Below are 27113 nucleotides of genomic sequence, written 5' to 3' on the forward strand. Positions count from 1 at the left end.
AGGATAGCATATGGTCCCTGTACAGATGCAGTATCAGTTTGGTGCTTGGCCATAAAAACTTTGATGTCTCTCAAAAGCTGAGGAGTTCTGGGCTAAACAGTTGAGTGGGCACCTGCAGAAGCTAGAGCAGTCTCGGGGTCTGTTGATCGTGGAAAAGAATGGGTAGGGAGAGCGGTCCATGGGGTCAAGAGTGGGAGTGGTACCTGCATGGAGCCAGATCTGTGCCAGTGTCATCCAGGGATGCAGTGGGCCTTGCTTGGGAGCACTACTCTGCAGAGATGAGGCCACTTCTGACAGTGCTTGCTCCACTCTTGAGGCTGCTACTGATGTGGCATGGACGGAGCCTGTGGGAGGGTCAAGACTGTGTTAGGGGCTAAAGCGGGGACTTCGAACCTCATACCTGACCAATGACACCCCTCCCAAACAAAGACATGGGCACAAACATACACATACCCCTTTCCCAAGAAGTGAGTTATTATTCTTAAAGAAATGGGCGACCAACCATGATGGGCCAGAACTTTAGTCTCACCTCTGCCTTTAGTCAACACAAAGGGCAAATGCTATGCTAAGCACTCTCCAGGAGCTCAGTCTGGCATGATGTGAGTGCTGGGGCTGGAAGGGAGCACAGCTTGACACAGCAGGAACTCAAGGTTAACAAACAGCATCAGGGATGATTACAGAGGGATGTTACAAAGCACCCTGTGTTCGGGCCCAAAGGAGTAACTGCATGGGGGAACAGCAGGGGATGGCCATGCTTCCTACTAATTACTACATCCTTCCCTTCAAGAGATGGGCAACACCATGGATAGAGACTCAAGTTCTATGACTTGACTTAACCCCAGAGAAAAAGTACATGCCTTCTTTGTATACAGCAGTTGCCTGTTCTTCAAGCTAACACTGGAGTAGAGGATGATGCTTAGGCTTTGAACATAGCCCTGTCTGTTTCTAAGATCTGCTGTTGAAGGGCCACTGGGCACATGGACCAGGCAAAAGGTGTAGGTATAGTGCATGAATCAAAACTGCAATGGGAGTCTAATGACTGGAGCCCACATCTTTGCACCTCACTTCTTCCCAATTTGTTCTTAGAGGTACAATTCAGAATTGAGAGGGAGACTCTCTGTTATTTCAATTTAGAACTATTCACAGACACATTTACCTGAAACTTTTTTTTTTTGGTTTTTCTTTTTCTTTTTTCTCTCTTTCTTCTCTTTCCTTACTTCCCTCCCTCCCTCCCTCCCTCCCTTCCTTCCTTCCTTCCTTCCTGGTTTTTTGAGATGGGTTTTTCTGTGTAGCCATAGCCATCCTGAAACTCTCTCTGTAGGCCAGCCTGGCCTTGAACTCATAGAGATCAGCCTGCCTTTGCCTCCTGAGTGCTGGGATGAAAGGGACGCACCTCCACACTTGGCTCACAAACAACATTCTTATCTTATCATTTATCAGGAAGTTCAGCCTGGAGACAAACATTGCAAAGTTGTTAGTGGTAACAACTATCAACTTATGAAATTTACAACAGTGCCAACATAGAAAGATAAATGTTCACTATGCAAATAAACTATATGCTGGGTAATACAAAACTGTAAACATAAGAAGTATCTCAGTTGATCTTTGGGATGTATTATTATCATTATTATTATTAATGGATTAATTATTAACAATACGTATGGTAAGCTGGGCATGGTATTTATGCTTCTAATCCCAGCATTCAGGAAGCTGGGACAAGACTGAGTTTACATCTAGCCTGGGCTACATAGTAAGACTGTCTCAAAAACAAACAAACAAACAAAAAAAAAAACCCAAAACCAAAACAAAGAGTGGGTGTTAGAATAACAACTGGCCACTCATCTTGTGCAAATGTTTCAACAAGGTTGACCGATGGAGTCTAAGTGCGCTCAGGACTTTGATGAGGCTTGATGGATGGGATCCAGAATCTATAGAAGGTAAGTCATTCTATCTCCCATAGATGAACCATAGGCAGACAGGCCTTAGAGGACCCTAGTGAAGACAGCAGCCCCAGGAGGGGCCTTGGGGATTTCCAGGGAAAGTTGCTGCCCAAGAATAAGGGAGCCAACGGCACAGCCACACTGTGGGGGAACCTGGAGCCTGGCTGGGAGTCTACCCTGCTGTAGACAAAGCATGTCTGGAGTTATTATTTTCTTTTTTAAATAGCAAAATTATTCAGCTGTCACAAATATTTTTTCTTGCATTTTTCTGTAACCTTTTGTACTAGTGTGTGTGTGAGTGTGAGTGTGTGTGTGTGTGTGTATGTGTGTGCGCGCGCGCAGGTGCAGAGCCAGGGAACAACCTTGGCTGTTACTCTTAGAGCTGTCCACCTTGTTTTTTGAGACAGTGTCTCTGAAGAGGTTTTCGGACTTTGTGGTCTCAGGTCCCTTTTGAATTAGAAAATCATGAAGACTCCAAGGAGATATATTGGGCCTTGTCTAATGCTATGGCCACATTAGGAACTAAAATATGCTTAATATATTCCTTTCTGATTATTTAAAAACAACAGTGCACTACAGCTATAGCAGAACCACACAAACTTTGTCCCACCATCTACAGATCCCTTGTTAAAGGAGGATCTTGCTTTTGGGATTAGATGTTTTATCTTTTGCTCAACAAAGAAATGACAAGATCCTTACTGACCTCCTGACCAAATTATTTTCTTTGCAATGTATGTATGACAGAATTAATTCATGTTTAGTATAATAATAAGTTTCACTCTTACTAAGGTCTGGATACTATTCTCTTTACGTGACAGAACTGAGACTTGAGGGGTTACAAAACAGCCAGTTGGCGATAAAACCAGGATGCAGACACTGTCTGGTTCTAACCCCAACCTCTACATCCAACCATAAAGGCCACCTCCTGCAGGAAGGCTGCAGCGAGCCTTCTGCTGTCCCTTTAGAACATGAGGCCTTGGGTCCTTCCACTGGAGTGTCCTTATCACCATGCAGTCTACAGGCTTCAGGGCAGAAGCACCCACCTTCCTGATCTGACTGTGTGTCTTCTGGATAGGCTTTTCAAAGTCATTTCAGCAATGCCAAGCCCATTCAAGGCATTGGGTAGGTGTTTGTAGAATAAATAAAAGAGCAGTTGTGAACAGACATCTTTTTATGACGTTCAGAGTGGTACGGCCATAGACTATGACATTCAAAAGATACAGTCGGTGTGCTCTGTTTTAGTAATGGGAGAAGGCTCTGACCTTCATCACTTCCAAGGGCCTTTTCAGTGTTATCTGTCACACTGCTGGAAATCTCAGGAACAGAATTAAACGCTGATGTCATTTAGCGACTCTCTCTAATACAACTAAGCCATTCAATAGAGAGGATGAGGAGGGTAGTCAGGAGTCCTTTCCTGTTCTCAGTCAATTCCTTGTTACATTATCACAAGGGCAGAAAGCCTTGCTGTGAGGAGCCTGGGAGAGATATTAGAGGGATCAGAGGGTTTTAATAGCAGGTAATAGTGGCCAAAGTACATGACAGTTTGCGTCCACTGTTCTTTGCAATTACATGGCAAGCGAGTCTTCCTCTGGGTTAGAATTTGGAGGCATTGCTAAGGGCACAACAGAAATGCAGCTACTTCACTATAGAGAAGTGCCAAGGTCAGCAAGAATTTAGACTGCTGGTGACTTATGTGGGCACAGTTGAAAATGCTGCTTCTCCATCTGTCTTTAAGGGACTTCTTTTTCTATTTTTCTCACCAAAGCAAAAGCACATTGTGCATGACCTAGGGGAAAAGTGGAGACAGAGTCTTGGAAAAGAAATCCAAAGGAAGACTAAAGGACACATTTCCAATTTGAAACCCAAGACTCTGGAGAGATGTTTCCAAATGATCAAGTTCAACAGACAGCCAGGCAGCATGTTGCTCTGCATCTCTTATTCATCACACTAACCTGAGAAGCCACATCAGTGCAGTAACCCAGGGAGCACAGTGCCCTGTGCTGCAGCTGCCATGCCCTGCCAAGGAGATAAAGCATCCCTTTCCCCTATGACACGGCTGGGAAAAGCCACTGCAGGATCAGCTCCATAGAGCTGATGGAGGCAGGTGAGACTGTGCCCTAAAAGCTGGCCTGAGGTTTGTGAGCTAAGTGCCCAAATGGTCCAAAGGGATGAGATGCCCTGAGACTGGGCTACCTGAAATCCTTGGCTCTCAGATTTTGTGACCCTCCTGCTCTGAAGAGAAAAGGCTGTCTGGGACACCTGATAAAGATAAAAGGTGAAGTGATGTTTTAGGGACTGTTCTGATTCCTAATCCACACTTTCTTCTAGGTTCTGCTGGGCTGCTTTGGGGTGGAGACTACCAGGAACAAGGTGGGAGACCTTTCTCCATAGGTGGAGAACAAAGGCCTCAGATCTCAGGCACTCAGATAAGGCTCTGAACCTCTCCTGGGGTTTCCTATCACACGTAGAGCTGCTCAGAAACCCTGACATAAGTAGGCCATTAGCAACGGTCGGCTCCAATTGCTTTTCAGCCTTGGCCAAGCTTGTTTGTATGGAAAGAGATGCCTGTGGTTGATTTCATACAGATTTCAGCATGACAACTATATATGAGCTCTATTTAGCCACCAGAGTTCACCATTCAAAGGCACCCTAGAGGCAACAATTTTGTTAAGTGAAATTAGGAGGCTTAGTTAGGTGTGGTCACCCTGCACTTTCACAAAGAAGGACCCTTAATGAAGGGCACACATTCTATTCTGACTCCCCTTTTAACTGTCTGGTGGGATTGGACAAGCTATGGTTGGAAGACCCCTGCAGTTCCTTCACTTCTCATGTCTTCTCAGCATGGAGTAGATGAAATCTTGTCTACCTGTGATCTGGTGCTTATCCCAGAGCTAGGAGCAATGGACAGCTGTCATGCTATGTGTAAGAAACATCCTTAACCAAAAAGGAGACAGCAGCAGACACACAGGACACATACTTGGCAGGAGCCCTGCCCCGGAGGATTGACTAGATTGCTTTATGTGATGAGCATGGGAGAATGATGGAACATGTGGCTGCCACACCCCACACCACGCCCATTCTCTCTGCCTCCTGCTGCTGCAGCCCATACCTGCCCTCCTCACATCTTTTCTGAGAAGGAACCAAGGTGCTCTGGCATCAGGCATGTAGCAATCATTTGTTAATGGAGCTTAGAGCTCATTTCCCTGTCCCCTAACAATTCAGTGTTATCTGACATCAGACTTTATTCAGTGTCCACCACCTAGAAGTTGTACCCCCCCCCCAAACAATTAGAACAAGGAGAGAAAGCAGCAATTTTCCTCCCTGAAGATCCCGAGTTCTTAGCAGCAATCTGAATGACTAAGGACCTGCCAGCCAGCTTGCTTAAAGCATTCTCAAGTTGATAGGAAAAGTCTGTCTCTTAAGCAAGGCTTGGAAATGCCATCTGTCCAACACTGCAGCCTGCTGGCAGCTGTGACCTTCTTGTTTCCATACCTGCTTCCTCCGTCCCAGCATGCCCTGATGAGATCACCAACAGCTCAGTGTTTGGAGGAAGAAGAGAACAGAGAGGACACTCCTATGTCAGCCACCAAATCAGATCTATTATCTGAACATTTTGCTTCTGTCCCCTTGGTCCCCAAGGGGTTAGACTTGATCTGTCTGCCCTACAAGGCCCTCGTGCTTGTTGAGGCAATGGTTCCCACTGCATTATCATACATCTTTATCTGAGAGCATCACTGTCTCTCGCCCCTCTGTGCATGCCCATCGCTCTGACAGCACAGCAGGGCCACAGCAGCCTAGCAGACCACTGCTACCTCCCACTGAATTCTCTAATAAACGCTGGCCACCACTCTCAGCAGAACGTCCATTCTACCCGAGTGCAGAACAGACTAAGAAGTCCATGCCCACAGCTCCAAGACGGATCCGTTTCCCAGACACCTTAACAGAGTTCCAATCAGTTTAACACAGACAAAATGACTTCTCCAGAGGAGAAGCTCTTTACAGGAGTCCACGAAGCAAGGAGAGACAGGGTTATGTCATCTCCAGGGGGCATGCGAGGCTGAAGCAGTACTGCCAAGGCTGGTGGGCCGAGTGGTCACACACAAGCTGACAGGAAGCCATTCACAAGCGTGCAGGGAGAAGCCAGCTGTCAGGGTGTTCCACACTGGTGGTTCTGGGTTGGAGACAGTACCTTCTGGAGGACTACAGCGGGCAGATGCTTCCTCGGTGGCTCACCCACCCCAGTGCATGGTCACTCAGGAGCTGCTAAGTGCCCTCTGCCTGGGAAGGCTATTCTATGGGTGGTTACCTATAATTGAGGTACCGTTGGGGAACATCTGCTTGCTGCTACCCTGTGTGGACACCCACATCTATACTGACTTGCCAACTTCTTACAGTTCCATTCAGCCTTGTTTAAAGACCGGCACCTCAGAACTAATTAAGGAATATTATATTAAATTAATATTGACTAAATGTAAATAGCAAAGAAAGGTTATATTTGAAAAATATTGTATCTATCAGGACTTTTTAAAATCAGGACTCAAAAGTAGGGGGATATAAATAAAATAATAAAAATTGAAAAATAGTATTGATTATCACTAATGTTATTAGCAAGGACAGAGGGTAACATTTGCAATGTGACCATTTACTTTAAGGTTGTGATGCTCATTCATGTGTGAGGATGTAAAGCCATCACGCTTCCGAAGTGGAACCACACTTCTAGGTGACGCTCTTCTCCCTTTGATCTAGACTACACTGTCTCATCACTGTCTGTCCTACTCTCAGGGGGTTTATTCCTAAGCAGGGCGGCAGCCTTCACCTCCACTGGAAGGTGGGAGCTGAGAGCCCCAGTCATCCTTGTTGGTTTTATTACACATTTGGAGAGAGGAGAGACATTTCCTCCATCTTTTTCTCCCCTGTCAGAATTGCTAGAGTGGCTTTGGGTCTCAGGAGAGGCAGTGTGGAGGAACACTGTACTCTGGACCCACTCAGAAGAGACAGAAAGTCTTCAGACTTTCTATCTGGAGGGACCCTTCCTTAGAGTCTCCACTTCTAGGGCTACATCTCAAGATGGGACATGGCTGGGCCTTAAACTCAGCTCAAATCCCTGTCAAACTACACAAACGCCTGCAGCTGCATTTTGACAGATGAGGAATCACCTTCTACAGAACTAGCCCTCCTTAGAGACTTGGACAAGTTTTATGAAAAATATTTAAATCTTTAGTATAAATATTGCAAGCTTCAAATGAAGCAATAGATAGTTAAAGGCTTCAATATAATCTAGGTTTTGAATTTTTTAAAAATATTTTCTCAGAGGAACTTGGTATTTTTTTTGGTGGGGGGGGGGTGTGATGAGCTTTAACATAATCAAAATGTACCTCTTTCCTATTATGGCTTACTATTTATTTGTGTGTGTGTGTACGCACGCACACGTGTGCGCACGCACGGGCGGTGTGAATCACATGCTACATTTCTGTTGAGGCCACAGGAGGGCATCTGAGTGTCTGGAGCTGCTGTTTCAGGCACTGATGTGGTGCCGAGTCCTCTGGCAGAGCAGGAGGCACTGAGAAGTGCTGGAGTCTCCACAGCCACTGCAGGGCTGGGAGTGCACCTGAAGGGGCTGCTTCCCTGTCCCCTTCCTCTGTAGTCCTCAGAGCAGCACTGCCTCAGCTGTTTGTCCTGGAGGCTCAGGCAGTGTGCCCCGTGGGGTGGCGGAGGGGACAAGCGGGTGGCAGGAGAGGGTCGCACCATCCCAACATTCCCAACACTGGTGCACACTGGACAGTGGAGGAGGTGTGACTCCAGAGACCCTCAGAGGGTTAATAGATCAGAAGACTACTTACTAACTGAAAAGAGGGAGGGGAAACCGTGAAAGTGTGCTTCTGCAGAGTTGCCTTGGGACAACAGATCAAACCAAAAATTAAAACCAAGAAACAAAACAGTTGAAAATTCAAAATTAAAGCTAAAAATACAAAGAAGATTCTAGTAACCTTCCAACTGTAAGCCTGGCTGGCTAGAATCAGATTTTATTTTTCCACTGACAATGACTTTTGTTTTAAGTAAAGAAAGCCAATCAGCACCCCCCCCCCCCCCCACTGACATGTTCTCCTAGCACATGGAAACTGACCAGTTAATGCCATGTGGAATTTCCAAAGCAGGAAATTCCAAAAGGAAGACACAAACAATGAAACCAGCAGGTTTTGGATCTCCTCATATATAACTTAATCCTAGGTCCATCAGAGTACAGGGCTGGGCCAGCTTTCACCGTTAGGCAAGAGGGCTGAAATTCTTTACATTTAGATCAAGAAACTCTATGACCAGCGGTTTTCTTTCCAGATTAACAAGTGTGTCTATAAAGAAGAAAGATTCTTGTGAACAGCTGGTCCCCAGCCAGGCACTCCCTGAGGATGGGACAATGGCTCACGGCTTCTCTGAGTTTAACCACAGAACACTGGTAGAAGCAGCCACATTTAGCAGGGGCCCAGTGGGTCCTCTGCTCCAAAGATTTACTAATTAGATTACTCGGAAGGCCCTGCTGTACCAGCCAGAAGGATGATGGAACCTGGCAGGGTGCTGAAGTTGGTGGGTTTGCTGTGCAAACAGTAAGTGATGGAGCAGTAACATCACTCTAGAACCACAGGGTCTCACCGAAGAGAATAAACTCAACAAAAGCCAATGTAAGAGAGAAAACTTATTTTTTTCCCTTGAAAAAACTGAAATTGGCAATTGCCCCTAGGCACTGTATTAAGAGAAAATGCTGGTCTGAGGTGGATAAAAAGATAACATGAACAGTTTATAAATATCACCTTTATCTTCCATTTCATAGAACTGGGGCTGCTATAAAAGCCAAGCTTGGGATATGCCACATACAGATGAGTGAGCTCAAGAGTCATTGGTGTGAATGTGCCTTTGGTTGACCTTTGTTCCTGGCCTGTATGAAGGCTTACATAACAGTGCCAGCCACCCTAAAGAGCACGCCCCACAGTGATTCCTCCTGGCAGCAGCCTGTTATGGGCTTTTGTTCAGCATGTAACAGCATTTGGAACAAAGATGAGCCCTTATAAATCACAGATGCAGATGAAATCTGCGGGCACTGCTGGCAGGAGAGCACATTAAATAATCCAGTGACGGAAAGCAAGCACGGCTCTCGGTGAGCACCATATTTAGGTCCCTTTTAAGGACTTCACCAACCAGTGTGTTTCATTTTAATATGGGAATTAAAAAAACAAAACAAACCAAAAACCAAAACAACTGATTGAGTCCTGGTACTTCCTGAAATAGACTTCCAAAATTTCTGTATTATTTAAAATCAAGATTAGGCAAAGGTGCTGAATAGAAACCCTGCCTTTGCAAGTAAAAACTAGTTTCCAATACATTTCTCAATGTGCTCTGTAACCTGCTGGTACTGGCTTCAAAGCAGAAGGTTCTGGGAGCACAGCTCTAAGAACCTTCCGCTCAGTGTTGACAGGCAAGTCAATGTCATCTTTAGAATATGGCTTTCACTGTTCTATGAGGTTCAAATTAATTAACTTCCAAATCAAAATAGACATTTTTAGGGTTGTTTGCAAAATATTATAGCTTGCTTGTTCTTTTGTGTGTGCGCCTAAGCATGTGTGAGAGGGTACACATGTAAGTCCATATGCATGTGTTTGTGAGGTGCAGAGATAAGCTTAGGTGAGCTGTCTATTTTGGTTTCAGACAGGGTCTCAGTAAGTAGCTCTGGCTGACCCAGAACTTGCTACGTAGATGAGGCTAGCTTCAAACTAAACAGAAATTTGCTTGCCTCTGCCTCCCAAGGATAAAAGGTATATGCTGACACACCCTGCCTGCCTACCTTACTTTTAAAGACAGTCTTTGATTGGTTTGGAACTCACCAAATAGGTAGGCTGGTAGGCTAGTGAGCCTCAGCAGTCTGCTGTGTTGGTCCCTCCAGCACTGGGGCATAGTTGCAGTGCTGTTCCCTGCTTTTAAGTGGGTGCTGGGAACCAAACTCAGGTCTGCTCGCTTGTGTCTCCAGCACTTTGTCAACAGAGCCATCTTCTCAGCCCTTACCTTTGCTGTAGGAGCCCTGTTTTCATGCCTCTATGCCTGCTCCAGGAAAGTGTGGAAGACCCCAGGAACCAGAAGCCACTCTGGAAAAGCTTCATTTGCTTTGCTCTGGATCCCCACTCCTTTACTCTTCAGGGGAGGTTAGAATGTGGTCCCTGTCTGCATCTTAGCTTTCCTGCTGCTCCCAACAGTTTTGGATTTTCAAATAAGCAAGATCTTCCCTGACACATTGGTGGGATTCCTAGCCAGCTTATCAGATGGAAGATTATCAGAACACAATACAACAGGCAAATGAAGGGGAGGGGAGGTCTAAGAAGGAAGGAAAAAACCATGTTTACAGAGTGGAGGTTCCCGGTGGGGACCTGGGTCACTGAATGAATGAGCAGCAGGGGGCCACACAAAGATGTCAGGTTTGGGATGAGAATGAAGAGGAGAAGACACAAACAGGTGGAGAGGAGATTCGGTTCTTGAGAGAGAAGAGGAGGAGGAGGAGTCTGACACTAAAAAGTGAAAGAGAAAAAAAAGAATGAAAGCAAAAAAAAACCTTTAGAAACATAAAGAAAAAAACAAAGTAGCTTTTAATATACTCACATAAGCTGCAAAAAAAAAAATGAGGTCATGTAATACAGTCAGTCTTCCACGTGAATAGGATACAAGTGCTTTTCAAAGAAAACAAATCTGTTCTCCACTGGTTATTTAATTGCTCTGAACATCATGGAGTAAAAATAACTCTGGTTTACCTGGGCACAGATTCAGCAGTATGAGCCCCTGAAAATAACCCATCTCTAACCTGCAGTCTGCAGGGCCTTCTGCAGGACACACTTCCTTTCTTATTCCCACAGATTTGTTTTTTTCTAAGAAGCACTTACATAAAATTCACTTGAAAACTCCAGTTTCCCAAGGTGCAGTGGGCCAAGTACAATGACATTTCCCATGGTCCCAGTACTGTGACAATGGAATGCTAAGCTACTTGGGTGGTCTCCTGTCCTGTGCACTGGCTGGTCCTCTGGAAAGAAAGTCTGGCCTGCAGTCCTCAGGCCTGACAGCCGCAGGATATGGGGTGATGCAAAGACCACACAGCTGCAATCAGAAACCTTCCCAAACAGAGCATCAGGCTCACGGGTGAAGAGCTATTTTGCTTTGGATAGGTGTCTGGTGATATCCACCAATGATTAAAGATACATCCCCTTGCCCCATATCCTGTTTTGAAGGCAAAAGAAAGAAAAATAATCCCCACCTTTATTTCAAGAACTATGGACTTATTCCAAAGAAAAGACAATGGCTTATAGATTTGAAACTGTCACTCATTGATCCCTGCTTTTCACTGGTTGGAACCTACTAGGGGAAGAAGTGAAGCCAGGGGACAAGAGAAGAAATGTCATGTTCTGTAATGGGGCCTTTGTAGTACCTGTCTGCTTAATAAAACTTAATCAGGGTTGATGCTTTATACTATTAAATGTTCTTATCATATATATACTTACATATATATACACAAATATATAACTTAGTGATGAAGAATTCATTATATTAAAATCTCTATTCTGATACATTCTAGAGAAATTCTACAGAAAAACCAAACATACACCAAGATGATCTACGGTTTCTCAAAAGAGTCTGTCTGCAGTGGGGGCTTTTGGCCCTGAGCCCCAGAGTGGCAGGATCAAGGCAACGGCAAGTTGCTATTGCTTTAGCTGTGGCCTCTTTCTGCTGCCAGCACTGTGTGACTTTGCTTGTGTCAGATGCCCTGGGGTTTAGGAAAAGAAGCATCAGGCATGGCTATCCGTAAAAGCATACTGTGGCCGTCAGCTTGGCTCTCCCTGACAGGACCTGACCCCCCTGCTAGACCATGGCTGGATGTCCTTCCTTTTCTCTTCTGCTCAGTAGCCCAGTCTTTGCTAAAGGAGCAAGGCTGCAGTGCATGTGCAGAATTAGCTAGCCGCTGCCAGCAAAACCAAAAGCTTCGGCAAAGGCAGAACAATGCCGGAGACAGCCGGCTGCGCAAGAACCCCAGTGGAAAGCTCGGGGTCCTGGAGCACTGCAGAGCTCTGAGACAGAATGAGGGCACTGTCGAGGGATGTGTGGGAAGCGGTGATCAGGGCTGTGGAGCACACAGCAGTGCCTGTTCCTGGAATGGGAGGGGTGAGCTCATTCCACAGGGTACACAGAAAGCTGCTCAAGACACTGCTTTCAGGAAGAGGGGGATGCTGGTGCGGGCGAGCATGGAACCAACGCTTCTCCACCGCACATCACTAGTTAGCTTTGTGATTGAATTGGATGTTGCATTTTTCTCTTGAAATGAAATCAAAATGAGAGGAACAGATCAAATCCATGGGCAGCTGAGGTAGATGTACTATCCACTATCCACAAAGGTGTGAGTCTAAGGTAACTGTGCCCCAGATACCTCACAAGGAACCGAACCAAAAAAAAAAGGCTTTTATTAATCAGTATGGAGGCATCATTTCCACTAGGTTAAACCATCCTATGTCTTCTGACTTGTACTGTCATTCAGAGTTTCATGCTCAATGATAAGACTTCCCCTGAGTAGGCCTCCTAGCTCCCTGACTCCTGGTCTTTCTGTTAAAGGATGCTGTGTCAATAGCCCTGATTCACAGCAGGTCAGAAAAAAGGGGTCTTGGAGGGTTCGTTTACACAGTGAAACTGACTGTCTGGCCTATGTCTGGGATGGGGTGGTCTCCGCTGCTGTTGGTAGGGGCGTAAGAACCAGAAGACTAAACTGCAGAAACTTGGATTTCCTTGGAATAAGGGATCTTTCCAAGGGATCAACCTTGTGAAAGGCATGAAGGATGGGGGAGAAACAGTGGCTGGTTATTCTAGCCAGAGTCATGCAGATCATCTGGACAACACGGCTCCTGAGAAGACTTATCCTGCAGAGGGCATCCCTGAAAGCCACAGGGAAGATGTCCCCATGGACAATGCTGGGCAGCAAGAAAAAAGGCTTATCCTGTAGCTCTGTTTTGACAAACAGCATCCATTCAAGTCTTGGGACCTCAAGAAAAAAATAAGATCTAAGCCAGCTGAGATGACAGAGGTTGAGATTTAGTATGGCTGTTCTTGTGGGATACTGAGGAAGAGGCCAGAGGGGCTGACAGCGCTCAGTGGCCACAGCAGCTTTGGAATCAGCTTGAATTTCAGTAGTGGCAATAGTCCTCACCCGACTCCATTCTGTCTAGAGCCCCAAAAGTCTGACCTTTCCTTTCTACAAGGGCCTTAAAAGCCTGCTGGGATTACTTTACCTACAAAGCAGGGCTATTATGCCTTGGCATCTGTGTCCACCACAAATGCTGATTAACCTGGGGTGAGCTACTCCCAGAGTTGCCTGTGGTTACACCAGTCTTCCTGTGAACAGTACCTGCTGGTCTGGTTAAACTCTATCAAACCATAACTTGTGTCCTTTCTTGTAATCAGCAATCACGATCAGGAGGGCCCAGGGCCTTTGGAAGGAATATCTTAGGCTGATTTTGAATCTGGTGAAAGGGAGTCTTGGCAGGAACGAGTCAGAAGCTAAGGACATGGGCTCTGGGAGCACCACGAGCCTGGAGCCCACTCCTACCAGCCATCTAGGGTAGATTTTCCAGGATGGGTCTAGGTTTGGGGATGTGTCACAAGGATAGGAAAGTGACCCTGAGGATCCTCTAAAGTCAGCTCTTAAAGGATGAAGTGAGCCACTTAAAGACTAAGGCTTCCAGTGTCTCTTGCTGGGTGTTGGGGGAAAATGGTAGAGCTGGTTCTAATGGCGTCCTAGAACTACCTCTAAAGCTCAAAGCTGAGTGAATTTCATTATGTTTTGTGGGTCTGTGGGGTCCCCAGATTGTCAGTGATGACCCAGCATTACTGCTGGAACTGTCTGTTTGCAGCTATGACAATTAGGGAGGTGTGCTTCCTTCCCCGCATCCGGGGATACATGAACATGGGCACACTACCCCCAGAGGTCTTCAACCAGCCAAGCAGAAACATTTGCTCAGAGGCAGTAAAGCGCTGTGGGCTGACACACAAGGACAGTAGAACTAGCAGCTCAGAAGCCCCTGTCACCTGATAGGTCCTCCTACTGGAAGCATGTATGTTTATGTTTTATATATGCAACTGATTAGAACTCAGAATGGCCGATTTCAACAAGGGCAGAAGCCTACGGGAAACAGAGCAGAGAGGAAACTTGTCACACACAGAAGCCACTAAACTGTAGTTTCAAAGTTTAAGTTCCCAGAACAAGGGGAAATAGATCTAAGAGTCTATCTGGGCTCATGGTATTACTTTCCTCACTGTGAACCAACACTGGAAAACGAGACCGAAGGTGTGGACTGCAGTTAAGTGTTCAGTTATTTGTCTGAGGCCTCTCCCCACACTCTACCCCAACCCTTCTCACCCTCCACCCTACTCTTGGGTGTCTGTCAATCTCAAAATACCAGCCCAGCACCTGGTCCCACCTTCTGCTCCCCCACCCCCGTCCCCCGGCCCTTGATTCTCACCTGTCTCAGGATCGCTGAAGTCTGGCAAAGTGATTGTATTAAGCTGTCGTCTGTCAGCGATGGTTCTGTCTAAGAGGCTGCTCCCACGTCCAGAGTCACTGCAAAACACACGGTAAATGTCAGTCACTTTAAAGACCAAGGTCAGGCTGGCACAGTGTGGAAGCACAGGGTACCTATATATGTTTGGATGGTCCTCATCTGTCCACAACTGAAGGCGTCCTGTACCCAGGGCTTCAGTGATGTGTACCACAAACACAGCTTCAGCGATGCCCACAGATCCTTGCTGCTTTACTCTTAGGTCTTTAGCAGAGATAAGAGCAGGCTGGGCTAGGGAGACAGCTGAGCCGGTACAGCACTTGCTGCCTGTACCCCGCTAGTGACTTTGATCCCCACAACCAGTGGTGGAAGGAGAGAAGCAGCTCTTGAAAATTGCCTCTGACATGCACAAATGTGCTGGGGTGTGTCCACACCTGCACACATACTTGTAATCTTGTACACACAGGAAGGAAGAGAAGGAGGGAGGAGAGGGGAAGTGAACTCTTCTTTGTTAGTTTCTGTGTCCTCTCAACAAGGAGAGAATAGCTGGCTTTCCATGCCTTGAAGCTTTGGAAGGAATATATCCAGCTCCTAAATGCACACTACCCTCCAAGATGTCTTTGCCAACCACAGCAGGGCTATGAACTCTTTGGCATGAGGAGAATGTTTCCAGGACTGCACAGTGCAAAGGCTTCATCCAGACCAAGTACACCAGAATGTCCAGGACACCCACTTCTCAAAACTTCCGCAGCTCTCAGGGCAGCTGCTGGACTTGAGGTTTCCAGAGTGGTGAAGGCCCTCACATGGATAATATTCCCACTTACTGCACGAGGAAAGGACGGTGTGGGGCACTTCAGTTAATAGTCACCTAGGGCTGTGGCTCTCTGGCTTTCACCGGCTTCAATGGTTGGCCTAGAGGGACCGTGGGGAAAACAGCAGGTTTTGGTGCCTGCCTTCAGACAGCTGCTCCACCAGCTTCCTGAATCACCATCTTTCTGGCTACCCTTTCCCCAAATTGGCCTACAAACAGGCATTGCTAACTGTCCTATGGAAACCACCGCAGGCTGAACAGGGGTGAAGCAGTTAAACAGGCATTGCTAACTGTCCTATGGAAACCACCGCAGGCTGAACAGGGGTGAAGCAGTTAAAGGACCTTAGACAATGTAGATCCAAATCCATGAAGTAGGTGGAAATTATTATTATTCCTATCATGATAATTTCTGGGATTCTAGGATTTTTTTTGGGAAGACATTTGAAACTACAATTTCAAGGAACACAGTTTCCTTCCTGTGTGCAGCTGCTGCTGTTTGGAAGTGGCAAACAAGATTTGTTATGAACCTTAACCCAGTTTACAGGCTACAATTTCCATGTCCAGAGATGTAGTTAGAGAAATGCAGGAAGCCGAGGAAACTCCGCTCACTGCAGGCTGTCAGCCTGCATTTACCATATCATTCACACAGACTTGCTGGAAGCTGCACTGTTAATTATTTCCACACTGGGACACACAAAGAAATCTCTCTTAGTAAAGACAATACAGAATCCCGAGCAAATAATCATATAACATGCACGGGATGTTTCTAACACTGGTCTGTTTGTGTGTTTTTAATGTGACTAATCACAAAGGGTTAGTGATCTGAGCTCTGCAATGGCTCCTCATCCTGGAAGCTTCCAGAAGGCTTCGCCTCAATAGATAATGATCCGGAACACGTGAGGTATTGACAGTACAAAGGGAAGACCTGCCGCGGCGCCCACTGGACCACACCGCAGTGGAGGGCGGCCATGATGTTGCAGGATTCCACTCACCAAGTTTCAGAGCATGAACTTGGCTGCCATGTGCGATGTTTGAAAGGACCCAGAGGCTGGGGTCCTGGATGGGGATCTGGGCTCTTACTCTATGTCTGTCACTAATGAGTCATCACTTTGAGAAAGCATTGTACCTGGTGACTTTCCTGGCCAGATGACAGAAGGAAAGATTATCCTCCCACACAGAACTGGGTAACAATTGGAAGACTGTACAGATGGAGCATTCTGGCAAGTTAAGACTTCCAGGTACACACCAAGGGTCAGAAACACAGTTCCCTTTAAACACTTGACTTAGTCACTATGCCTGGTGAATTCCCAGAGACAGTTTACCTCTGGCCTTCCGGTGCGACTATGAGAGATGTGGGAATCTTAGGGCTTCCCACTTCAAACATCAGAAGTCAACTGCAACCATAATCATTAATAATGACCCATCTCCTTTTAGTGGCAGAGCCTCTACATCTGGGTCCATCTTGCAGGTTGTCTTCCATCGCCTCTTTAAAAATGGCATACAAGCAACAATGCATCATTCAAAATCGGGATACCTTTTCTTCCATATTGGATGTTTTCTTTCTACATCCATTCTTCTAACTGACTTAGATCTCACTTTCCTTCCTCCCTTTGGACTCTGCCTACTTGGGCACCTCTCATGAACTATTTACCACTGTACCTCGTCTCTCCTCAGCCTGGTCCTCAGGCTGTCAGGAAATCTCCCAAGAGAGGTGGCAGGAAGGATAGGGAACTAGTGGTGGTCAGTGTGTATAAGCTGGAAATGTCAACACACATATGTAGGAATGACTCTAGGGAATTACTGTCCCCTAATACAACTGAGAACTTGGAGTAAATATAGTAAACACTGGTTAAAATGGGAAGCGTAGTTTCGCTTAGAGACTTTCTGACTTTCACAGCTGCAAAGGCTAAACACAAGAAACAAGGTAGTGGTGGTGATGGACCAGGAGTCAAAACGCTGGCGTTCCAATCACAGCCTTGCCTCTCCAGCTCCTAGGATCCTTTGTGCCACGCGATATATATTTCATCTAAGAGAGGGGCTGCAGACGTAAACCCTAACAGAGGTGTGGGTCTGGATCTGGCCCAGCATTTCCCCACCATGTTCCCTTCCTCCCTTTCAGAATGCTAATGTATATATTCTGTGCCACTGTAGGCAGGAAGCTGTTATCGGTTTTTTTTATTTGGATTTCATAGAGGGTAACAGTTAAGCTATTGACTCCAAGATAAGACTTTGAACTTTTAAACGGTATTGAAACTATGGGACTTTTGAAGTTGGACTTCATGCCCCCCCCCCCTTTTTTTTTTTTGGCATTGTGATAAGGTTAAAAGCCTGTCAGGGTCTGGGAGTGGAATACGGTAGTTTAAATTAGATTGGCTCTCAAAGGCTCACAGATGTAAATGCTTGGGCATTATAGAATGGCATTACTTGAGAGGGATTAAGAGGTGTGGTCTTGTTGGGGTAGGCATGACCTTAGGGGTTTCAAGAACCCAACTCAGGTGCTGAGGTCTCTCTCCTCCTGCTGCCTGTAGATCTGGATGTAGAATTCTCAGTTACTTCTCCAGCACCATGTCTGCCCGCCTGCTGCCATGCTTCCTGCCATGGTGACTCTAAAACTCCAAGCCAGCCCCAATTAAATGCTTTCTTTTATAAGAATTGCTGTGGTCATGGTGGCTCTTAGCATCAATAGAACACTGACTAAGGCAGGACCCCTACCCTGTCTAGCCTCTGAAGTCTGGGTCCTAATCACACCAGCTCTCATTGTGTCCGAGCCTCACATTTTGCAGCAGTGAGAAAAGTGTGATCCAACCCGGCACTTGACCATTCATTCAGCCCTTCTGAAGGCAGAAGAGAACATGCTCTGTGAGGTAAAAAAAGCCCTACCAAGATGCTGCTGATTACCAGGAGGCCTAAAGTAAAGAAAACAGGCAACGGCATGTGTCAGCTTTGAGTGCTGTTTGTTAGTAAGTGATTGACAGTGGGGTTAGGAAGAAAACAAGTTTCTTCCAGTCATGAGGATGTCAGATTAAGACTAATGACAGAGAAGGTTCAGGTGGCAGTGATCAGAGGTGGGAAAGAAGTGGCTGATAATTTAAAAAGAAGAAAAGAAACTGGCTGTCATCAACAGAAGCAGGAAGCTCTCACAGAGAGAGCTTTGGTGTCAGACAGCCTCCTGTTTGATGGTGACTCCACTCATCAAAGTTGGAAAACTTGGGTGTTTTACATAGTCTCCTTGAGCTTCAACGTTATTTCCTCTAAAGTAGGAGTAACTGTAGTTGTCCCAGAGGGCTGACACAAGGATTGAAGGCAGTACAGACTGGCCCAGTTTGGTGCTGGCACAGGGAAATTCCATCCCTGGTTAAAATGCTGTGGTTTGGAATGCTGGGAGCCCATGGGGACCTTCCTGGTGAGAGTCTGGCCAGATTCATGCTGTTCTGAGTGTCTAAGTCATTATGGAGAAGAATTGAGGGGGTTTAATTCTTTACTAAGGGAGAGAAGACAGAACAAGTCAGATCCCTATCCTAAATGCAGGAAAAAATTCAGACCCAGGAAAAGGGAATCTGAAACAACAGCACTTGCCCAAATGTACACTGGAGAGGAGTCCACCCACTGCTCAAAGCAGGAACTGTGTCCTCCAAGCGCAGGTGGAGCCCTGCTGGTACAAGCTGTCCAAGACTCCGCTCAGCGTCTACTGTGATTCCCCTCAAGCAAAAGTAAAGACGGAGAGAGCTGCTGAGAACACGGTCAGGCTCTTCTCAAGTCGGCCACTCTCAGTCTGGCCAGTGTCTTCTTCAGCCTGCACTTAGTACCCTGAGGGCCTGTGCTGAGCCTTGGATAATGTGCAAGGACCTCGGGGAAGATGGGAAACCCAGCTAGATGAAGCAAAGGGGCCCCAACTGAGCACGTGGGGGCAAGGGCAGTGGAGCCAGGCAGTTGGCATAGATCTACCCTCCAGACTCCAACTGCTTCCTGGAAAAGCCTTTCTGCTCAGTTTTCAGCTTATTTTACGTCTAGTAGAGTATGTCTCCCACACGCCTTTCAGCACGATTCTGTCTTGTGCAAAAGTCCATATGACCCAATGAGCCTGGAGGCTGTTGGCCCTATGCTACTGTATCTGGGGGCTTCAAAGTGTGCCGACTGCACAGCTAGCCTTGTTTGCACATGCTGTATCCCCTAGCCCGGCTCACTTCTCACCCAAGCTGCCCCAGCAATGCCTAAATATGTGCAATGGTAAAGGATTCAGAGAGGCATTTATTTATATCCTGAGAAAATGGAGTTAGAAGAAACAAGACAGGGATCTTGATAATGGTCATCCTGCCTCCACCCCAGGCCCAGTGCTGTGGGAGGGGTCATCTCCACTCCAGGGCAGGAACACCCTGCTCTGTCCCTAAAAGGTCTTTCAAGGAAAGAAGAATATGGCCACAGGCATTTCAGTTGGTATTTTTAAAGGCTTTCCAATCCTGCTATTTTTTTTTCCTCTGCACATTCAATATTCTTGGTTGCTAAGTGGGAGGAAATGTGGGGAGGTGGGAGAGGTGTGGGGAACGGAGGGAAGTTGGCAGAGAGAGAGCTGATGGTTTATTTTCTCCCTTTGAAGGGGGTACAGGCGAAGTTGGGCTCCAGCACGAGGAACCAGCTGAGGCAGAGCCTGCTGCAGGTGGAGTTATAGGGCAAAGCCTCCCAAATCCTGATGCCACTGATGGACCAGGAGGAGGAGCCTTTGAGGGAGACACAGATCGGCATTTCCCACTTTTGCATATACAGATAAGTAGGAATTTTTAAAGTAAAAAAGATTTTTATTTTCAGATCAAACTGTGACAGGGAAAAAGTGAGATTCAGCATTGCCTATCCTTCGCCAAGAGGAAGGGAGCACGGCACAGCATGAAGGGGGCTTACACCTCAGCAATCCTGCAGGACCGGCGAGCAGAGCTGGTTTCCCCGGCAGCAGCCCCCGTGCCTCCACGCTGCTCTGCCACAGCTGAATCTCTGGTCTGAGGTCAGCTCACCGGGGCACACCTACTTCCACGGGCCCAGTGTTTGGATACTTGCTTCTTAAAGGCAAAAGCCTTTTTGATTTGCTTGTTGAAAGAAGGTCTCTCTGTGGCCTAGGCTAGTCTAGAACTCATTGGGTAGTCTAATTTGACCTTGGACTTTCAGCAATTCTCCTGCCTAGTCTTTCTCAGATTTGGAATGACAGCATGAGCCACATTTTGTTCAACTAAGGACATTTTTGTTAAAAAAAAAATAAAAATTTCCATTTCCCAGTGCCACAGCCCAATTCAAGCCATCCCTTCTCTGTGTGGGTCTCTGCAGACCATGGCCAGCAGTGTACTCCGCTGCCTCCTACACTGCTGGTACCACCGGATGACAGACACCTTGTTTGCCTCCTGACGCTTCAGAGCACACTCTAATCATCCATGCATCTTGCCATGAATTTTAAAAAATCTGAATATTTGAGGTGTAGGAAGTCACTTGAATCATCAGATAACACTTGGCACTGTGCCCCAGACTTGGGGCAAATTGATTGTGGGGTGTTTGTTGGTGACCTGCTGGAGGGTTGACTGGCTATTCCTCCCTGGATCTGCTGACCCAAGGGTAGCATTTTGATTTTCTGTTAACTAGGCTGTGAAGGGGCAGAAGGAGCCAACCTGTAGAAAACCATTAGAAAAATATATTGTATCTGTGGAGATACAAATGATTTTCTACCCTGTGGAAAACACAGCCCCATAAAATATAGTCCATTATCTTATAGGACATTATTTTTTTCATATATCTGTAAATTCATTTTAGCATTCTTGTGTATACACATGTTACAAATTCCTCTTTGAATGGACCATAACTTTGTACTGGCTTCTTCACAAGTGAATGAAGTAAATGAAACCTTCACTATGTGTTGATTTTATATTTGTATAAGTCATCATTTTAACTTCTTCAACATTATTTTTAACTGTGTTCATAGTAACTTCTCTTCTTAATAGGATGTGACCTGCTAGCAACACAGATCCCTTAAATATTACTGCAGGAAACTCATTTGGACTGTGCCACTGACCAATTTCTAAAAAGATGCAAAGACTTGTCATCGGAGTGGGGAAGAGAGGGGAAGAAAAGAAACCTATGAGTTAGAGGCTTCGTCAGCCATGGGGAGCATAAACTCCACTGTTCTTATCTTGTGGAGAACTGGGGCCCAGGGGATGACAGAGTTTATGCCAGATTTGTGAACATAGGAGAAGGCTCTGATTTGCAGATACCCATGCAAACACAACACAAAACAGGCACCGCTGGCCTCTTACCTGGGATTGGTAAGGTTGTAGCAGGATTTCCATATCTGTAACATGTGCTTACAGGTGAGCAGTGCCTCATCTGGGCCCCGGCAGAGCGACTCAAGCTTCACTTTGGAAAACAGCAGTCTACAATGGGAGACAGGGAGAAAGCTCACAGCTCAGGCCAGAGCCCACCTCACACATTAGATAAGCGGCTCAGCTTGCAGCAGGGGCAACTGCACTCATTTTAATTTTTATGGTAAATAGATTTTTTTTTATACAACATATTCTGATCACAGTTTACCCTCCCTCAGCTCCTCTCAGATCCTACCCAACCATCCAAATCTACTATTCCCTTTCTCTCAGTCTCATCAGAAAACAATAAAAAACAGGTATCTAACGAATCGATAATAAAATAAAAACTAACAAACCAGAACAGGACAGAACAAAGAGGAAAAAAGACTGAAAGAAATGTACAATAAAGACATACAGATGTGGAGACACACAGAATCACATATACCGAAATCCCATTAAAAACACAAATTTGGAAACCATAATGTATAAGCAAAAGACCTGTTAAGGTAAGACAAATGCCCAGACAAAGCATTATGAGAAAAAAACCTTCCAAACATACCAGAGGTCATTTTGTGTTGGCCATCTACTGCTGGGTACAGGGTCTACCCTTAAGTGTGGTTTGTACACACAGCCAGACTTCCTTGAAGAGACTAAGTCACCTCTATGCACAGTTATCAGCTGGAGGCAGCTTCTGGGTTAGGACAGGCTGTGTCCACTCCCCTCTCACCGCTGGGACCCTGCCTGGCTTGGACCTCTGCAGCCCTGAACTGCACTCATCTTAGCATGAGGCCATCTGTGCACCTGCAGGGTCTAGGGGAGGCAGTGGATGTGGGGCTAAGGATTCCTGAATTTGGGCTCAACCTGTGGCTTTGTGTAAGTCTGTCTCACCATGGAGGCACAAGCAAGCACAGGATTAAGTTGTGGTGAGGTTAAAAGCACTGATTGATGTGGGCAGTTTTATTCAAAACACAGAGATTTTATTAAAAGCATGCTTTTTTAAAGAACTAAGCTAATTTATTTATGAAATTTCAAAAACTCATTAAAAGTGAACCCTGGTTTATTAATAAGATTGCACAGGGTTATGATTCAGTTGACACACATATCTGCAGAGCCCTCTAGGAGAATGCCAGCCTTCTCAGAAGCTTTGAAACCCATGCATGTAGAAGTCAGAGGCAGAAGGATTACTGTTAGTGGCTATACATTGAATTGCAGGCCAATTTGAGTTATGAGATACCCAGTTTAGAAAGAAAGACTGCCTGGAGTCCCATGAGGCAAGAGGAGCATGGGGCAGGTCTCCTCCTAACCTGCCCAGCCCTGCTCTTTAGTGACGTTGAGCCCCTTCACAATCATCAGAGTAGTTTTACATTCTCCCATGGCATTAGCCTTCATCTAGACCTAAGTGCTAAGCAAACTGTCCTTTTCTTTACAGACATCAGACAACTGACTGCAGACAGACCACAGTTCTTTTATTTCATGCAGCCATATCCAATATCTTGAGAAGGTTTGAGCACAGCCCAGGTTGCCTCTTGTCCACTCCTTGCTCAGCTCTCAGAAACCTTACTACAGATCCACCCAATGATTATGTTCAGTCCCACTAGAGAAACAGCATGGCTCATCACCTCAACAAGCGCGTCACAATCCCTTCTCTGGTCCTTTGAAGCAGTTATCTCCCTATGTACCCTGCTGAAACCTTACTCCTACCCTTTACTTCTATGGCACTGACCAGATGCTTCTCCTCCAGTTCTGTATGCTGGAGCCTGGATCGTAACCTCTGACACCTGACCTCTACAGTTCAGCTAAACACACCATGACAAATAAGTCTTCCTTTGACCACCTCATTACTCCATCTTCTTTACTCAGGGGTTTGTTATAAAGACAGGAGATGGGACACCTGCAGATTACCAGTCCTCCGATATGCATATGATATTACAGACACTGGCAGTATCATCTCTGTAATTACCTTTGTGGGTAGGTAGTATTTATTTCTCTTCAACAGATGGGAACATGGATGCCTGTTCCCTCTGGCCAGTTGCTTTTGTAAGGTGATCTGTATATGCACGAGCCCTCACCACCCCGTTTCTGGCCTCCCCTCCATAGTGCCCATGACTGTTCTTTGTTCAACGGATAGTTCATCACACCCCCTCACCAACGGCTTTCTCTATAGCCCATGGAAGATGAAGACATGGATTTCAAGTGTTATAGATGAGACATAGGAGAGTTCTTTGGCACATGTGATAGAATGCCCAACTTTATGGTACCGAGAGCAGCAAACTCACTGCTGTTGAAAGACAGGGCAGGAGTAGCTTGCCCCAGTACATTCCAAACTTGGCTCTGCCTCTCTCCCAATAGAGCCCAGGAAGCCTAAAGATGCTTGCTTGTGCTCCTAGAGACATGTCAGGGCTGCAGCCTCCTCTTCAGACCTTGGTTTGCAGTGCAGAACACAGGCTGAGGGTGAGGTAATGGGAAGGCTGTGGTCCCAGACCTATAAGCAGCAGAACCAAGAGGAAGGCAAGATGCAAGCAGGGGCTTGGCTCTGACCCATGACATCTAAAGAGATGAAAATTCCTTTGAAGCCTACTAGGGCCTCTACAGCGACTGACAGCCATTTGGGGGTGGAGGTCTAGGGAGTATCAAGAGTTTTTGAAGGGAACCAGAAGCTAACTTTTGCTGAAGCCTACATGAGTCCAGAATGTGCTAGGAGTAAATTTTTTTTTTTTTTAAGCCCAAATGCAGCATGTTAGAAGGAAGAAGCTTCTGATTGGTCCCCTGTCAGTTTTTGGTGGAGACCATTTAGAGACCCAGAGGATATCCCAAGTGAAGGTTTCTGCCAAGCAGTTGTATCTAGGAGAGTGGTCTAGGGCTGTGGCAGCAATTAGCCATGATCCCTTTTACTGTCCCCCAAAACAAAGGCCGGAGTGCATCTAGAAGCCTTGGCTTGAGGGAGCAGTTCTGTGAAGGTTTCTTGGCTGGGAAAAGAACTTCTAATTAACATGAAATAACAGCTTTCAAACACTTGACTCATGATATGGAGCTGAAAAGGTGTGGGCTGGATCTAAGAGAGCTAGACAGGAAGAACAATGGTGGACCAGCTAAGCACATGTGATGAGAAGGCATTGGAAGGGAGGTACTGACAACAGCAGAGAACCTGGCAGAAGGAAGAGCCGGGGAGGCAAGAACAGACAACCAGGCCCTGTGCAGGCAGCCCCTGTGCACCCCTGAGCACACGTGAAGGCTGAGAATGCATGTTGGGGGCAGGGAGAGACAACAATGCCTCTTCACCCACTTCCTGAACTTCAGTGGCTTTATAAGGCAGGAAGAGTGTTGAAGACAGAACCGATGCTTCTCATCTCCTCAGAAACCCGTTCCAATGTCTTAAGGCAGCTGAAAACATCTTGTGGAAAGTAAATAATACTGGTACTAAAATGCAGAATACACAATGGTTGGCATTAGTCTGATGCTGCTGTATCCACCAAAGATACTGTAAATTCAACCCATTGAGGAAATCCCAAGGCAAGAAAAACAAAATAAGTGATGAGAGAGCTCAGGACAGCCAGTGTCACAGCAGGAGAGTGACCACAGGAAGGATCGGGTCGGCCATCTTCAGCTCAACTCCAGCCAAGGCCAACTCCTCCCTCACCTCACTAGTTTTCATGCCGCATGGGTCTGTGCAGAGGGCACTCTGTTGTCTGAAATGCCTTCTCAGACAATGCATTCAGACCTCTCAATCACCTACTCATCCTCGGGAATGCACACTGAATGGCATCTCTAGCTTTAAAGAGGTACCTTTAAACCCCCTCCAATGACAACACAACTCTCAAAAACCATAAGAGCATACAACTGCAAGCTAACAAATTATAAACCAAGAAACGTATTCTTCCAAGACAAGTAAAACAACAGCAGCAGCAGCTGTGAGAACTTCGAATATTTAATCACTGATTCCACAACAACCCTGCAAATTAGGCAGAGTGAATCTAGCCAGACTCACAGCAGATACTGATCTAAATCTATCTGACTCCAAAGCACTGAACCAGAAGCAGGCAGCAATTTCGAATCTTACAGTGACACAGATGGAGAGGGGCACAGCGTTGTCTAGTCCACTGCCAAATATTTAAACCCCCAAATGTAAGACTGTGGAACACAACATGACATAAAATGCAGTCAGTCAGTCCCTACCCTCTCAGAACTTCCAGTCCAGTGAGGACCACACTGTGGCCTTGAGCCTGAGGAGTCAGGGTTGAGGCTCTGATTCTACAATGTCACATACAAGACTTATTAGAGAACAGTAACATTTGTGCATGTGTGTTTGTGATCTGCCTGCCACCCCAAAGTCTGATACATATAAAACTCCAGGTATTTGAATGACCCAGTTACTCAAACTTACTTTTCATTAAAATTCATTAAGTAATATTTTACCCTATTTTGGAAAAATTTTTTTAAAATCCTAAGATAATTCCTGAAATAAAGCCTATGTTTGGCTTAGGGAATGGCTTAGAACAGACTTATAACATCTCTGTGCAAATCTGGGCCTTGCAGTAATGTGTAATTTCAAATGGTCTTCATAGGAGATGAATCTAAGTGGCACATCTCAGGGCAAGCTGGCCATCTAGCAACCATTCCTAGGATGACTTTCTGACCCTGTCAAATCTGTCCCACCCACTCTATGTAACTCTTGTTCAACTTTCTCCTGGCTCTACTCCCGTAAGTCCTGACTTGGGCTGGGGAAAGAGAAAGCGAAAAGGTGCACATTTTAAAATTCTGAAACTTAATATGCACAAAAATTTCCAATCAAGAATGCTCACTGGGGGCTGAAAAGAAGGCCCAGTGGGTGAAGCACTTGCTGTGCAAATGTGAGGACCTTCGTTTGGATCCTCAGAACCCACCTGAAGGCAGAGGACAGATAGCACTTTCCTGAAACCCAGCGCTCCTGGACTGAGATGGGAGGCAGGCAGGAGGATCTCCAGAAAACCATCAGTCAGTATGCAAGAGGCCTGCTCTCATACAAGAGAGAACAAGGACTGGCATCTGAGGCACACACACACACACACACACACACACACACACTTACATATTGCAGTACATACACATCAAATACACATCAAAAATTAAAAAAAATTTTTTTTAAGTCTATGGCTCTAATTTCTTCAAGCTTGTTAAGTGCTTCAAGGAGGAAACATGCATATTAATCATGCAAACCTGCACTATCTCACTGTGAGGGCTGCATTCACCATGGCTGATTTTAGAAATAAAATCCTAGGAACCTGAACATTTGAGATCTTGTGATGATCTGTGAATTCAACTCCCAGACACTGCATGCCAGGAACCTTCCTTTGCTCATCTACTGAATGTGGGCAGGGTGCAAAAGCAGCTGTGCAGAACAGCCCAGAAAATTTGCTACAGTGGGGAACAGGTCTCAGAGCCTGGGTATCTTCCCCGACCCCCACTTCAGAGCTGCACAACCCACCTA

At 46.1% G+C, this 27113-nt stretch overlaps 1 protein-coding gene across 5 annotated transcripts in view; it reads right to left on the reverse strand.

Annotated features, from left to right (window-relative positions):
* Positions 1–27113, reverse strand: part of TTC7B (tetratricopeptide repeat domain 7B) — a 200357-nt gene that overhangs the window by 26769 nt on the left and 146475 nt on the right. For 2 of the 5 annotated variants that reach the window (XM_080915920.1, XM_080915924.1), the window contains 5 exons: positions 21605–21721; positions 14471–14568; positions 10325–10486; positions 7781–7831; positions 204–344 (listed from right to left, as the gene is read on the reverse strand). In XM_080915920.1, the coding sequence (XP_080772046.1) occupies positions 204–344; positions 7781–7831; positions 10325–10486; positions 14471–14568; positions 21605–21721 (569 nt within the window). The remainder of the gene's footprint in view (positions 1–203; positions 345–7780; positions 7832–10324; positions 10487–14470; positions 14569–21604; positions 21722–27113) is intronic. The other 3 variants (XM_080915922.1, XM_080915921.1, XM_080915923.1) reach the window with 3 other exon arrangements.

The sequence above is a fragment of the Micromys minutus genome, assembly GCF_963924665.1.
Source record: "Micromys minutus genome assembly, chromosome: 1".
In the NCBI taxonomy this organism is placed as follows: Eukaryota; Metazoa; Chordata; class Mammalia; order Rodentia; family Muridae; genus Micromys; species Micromys minutus.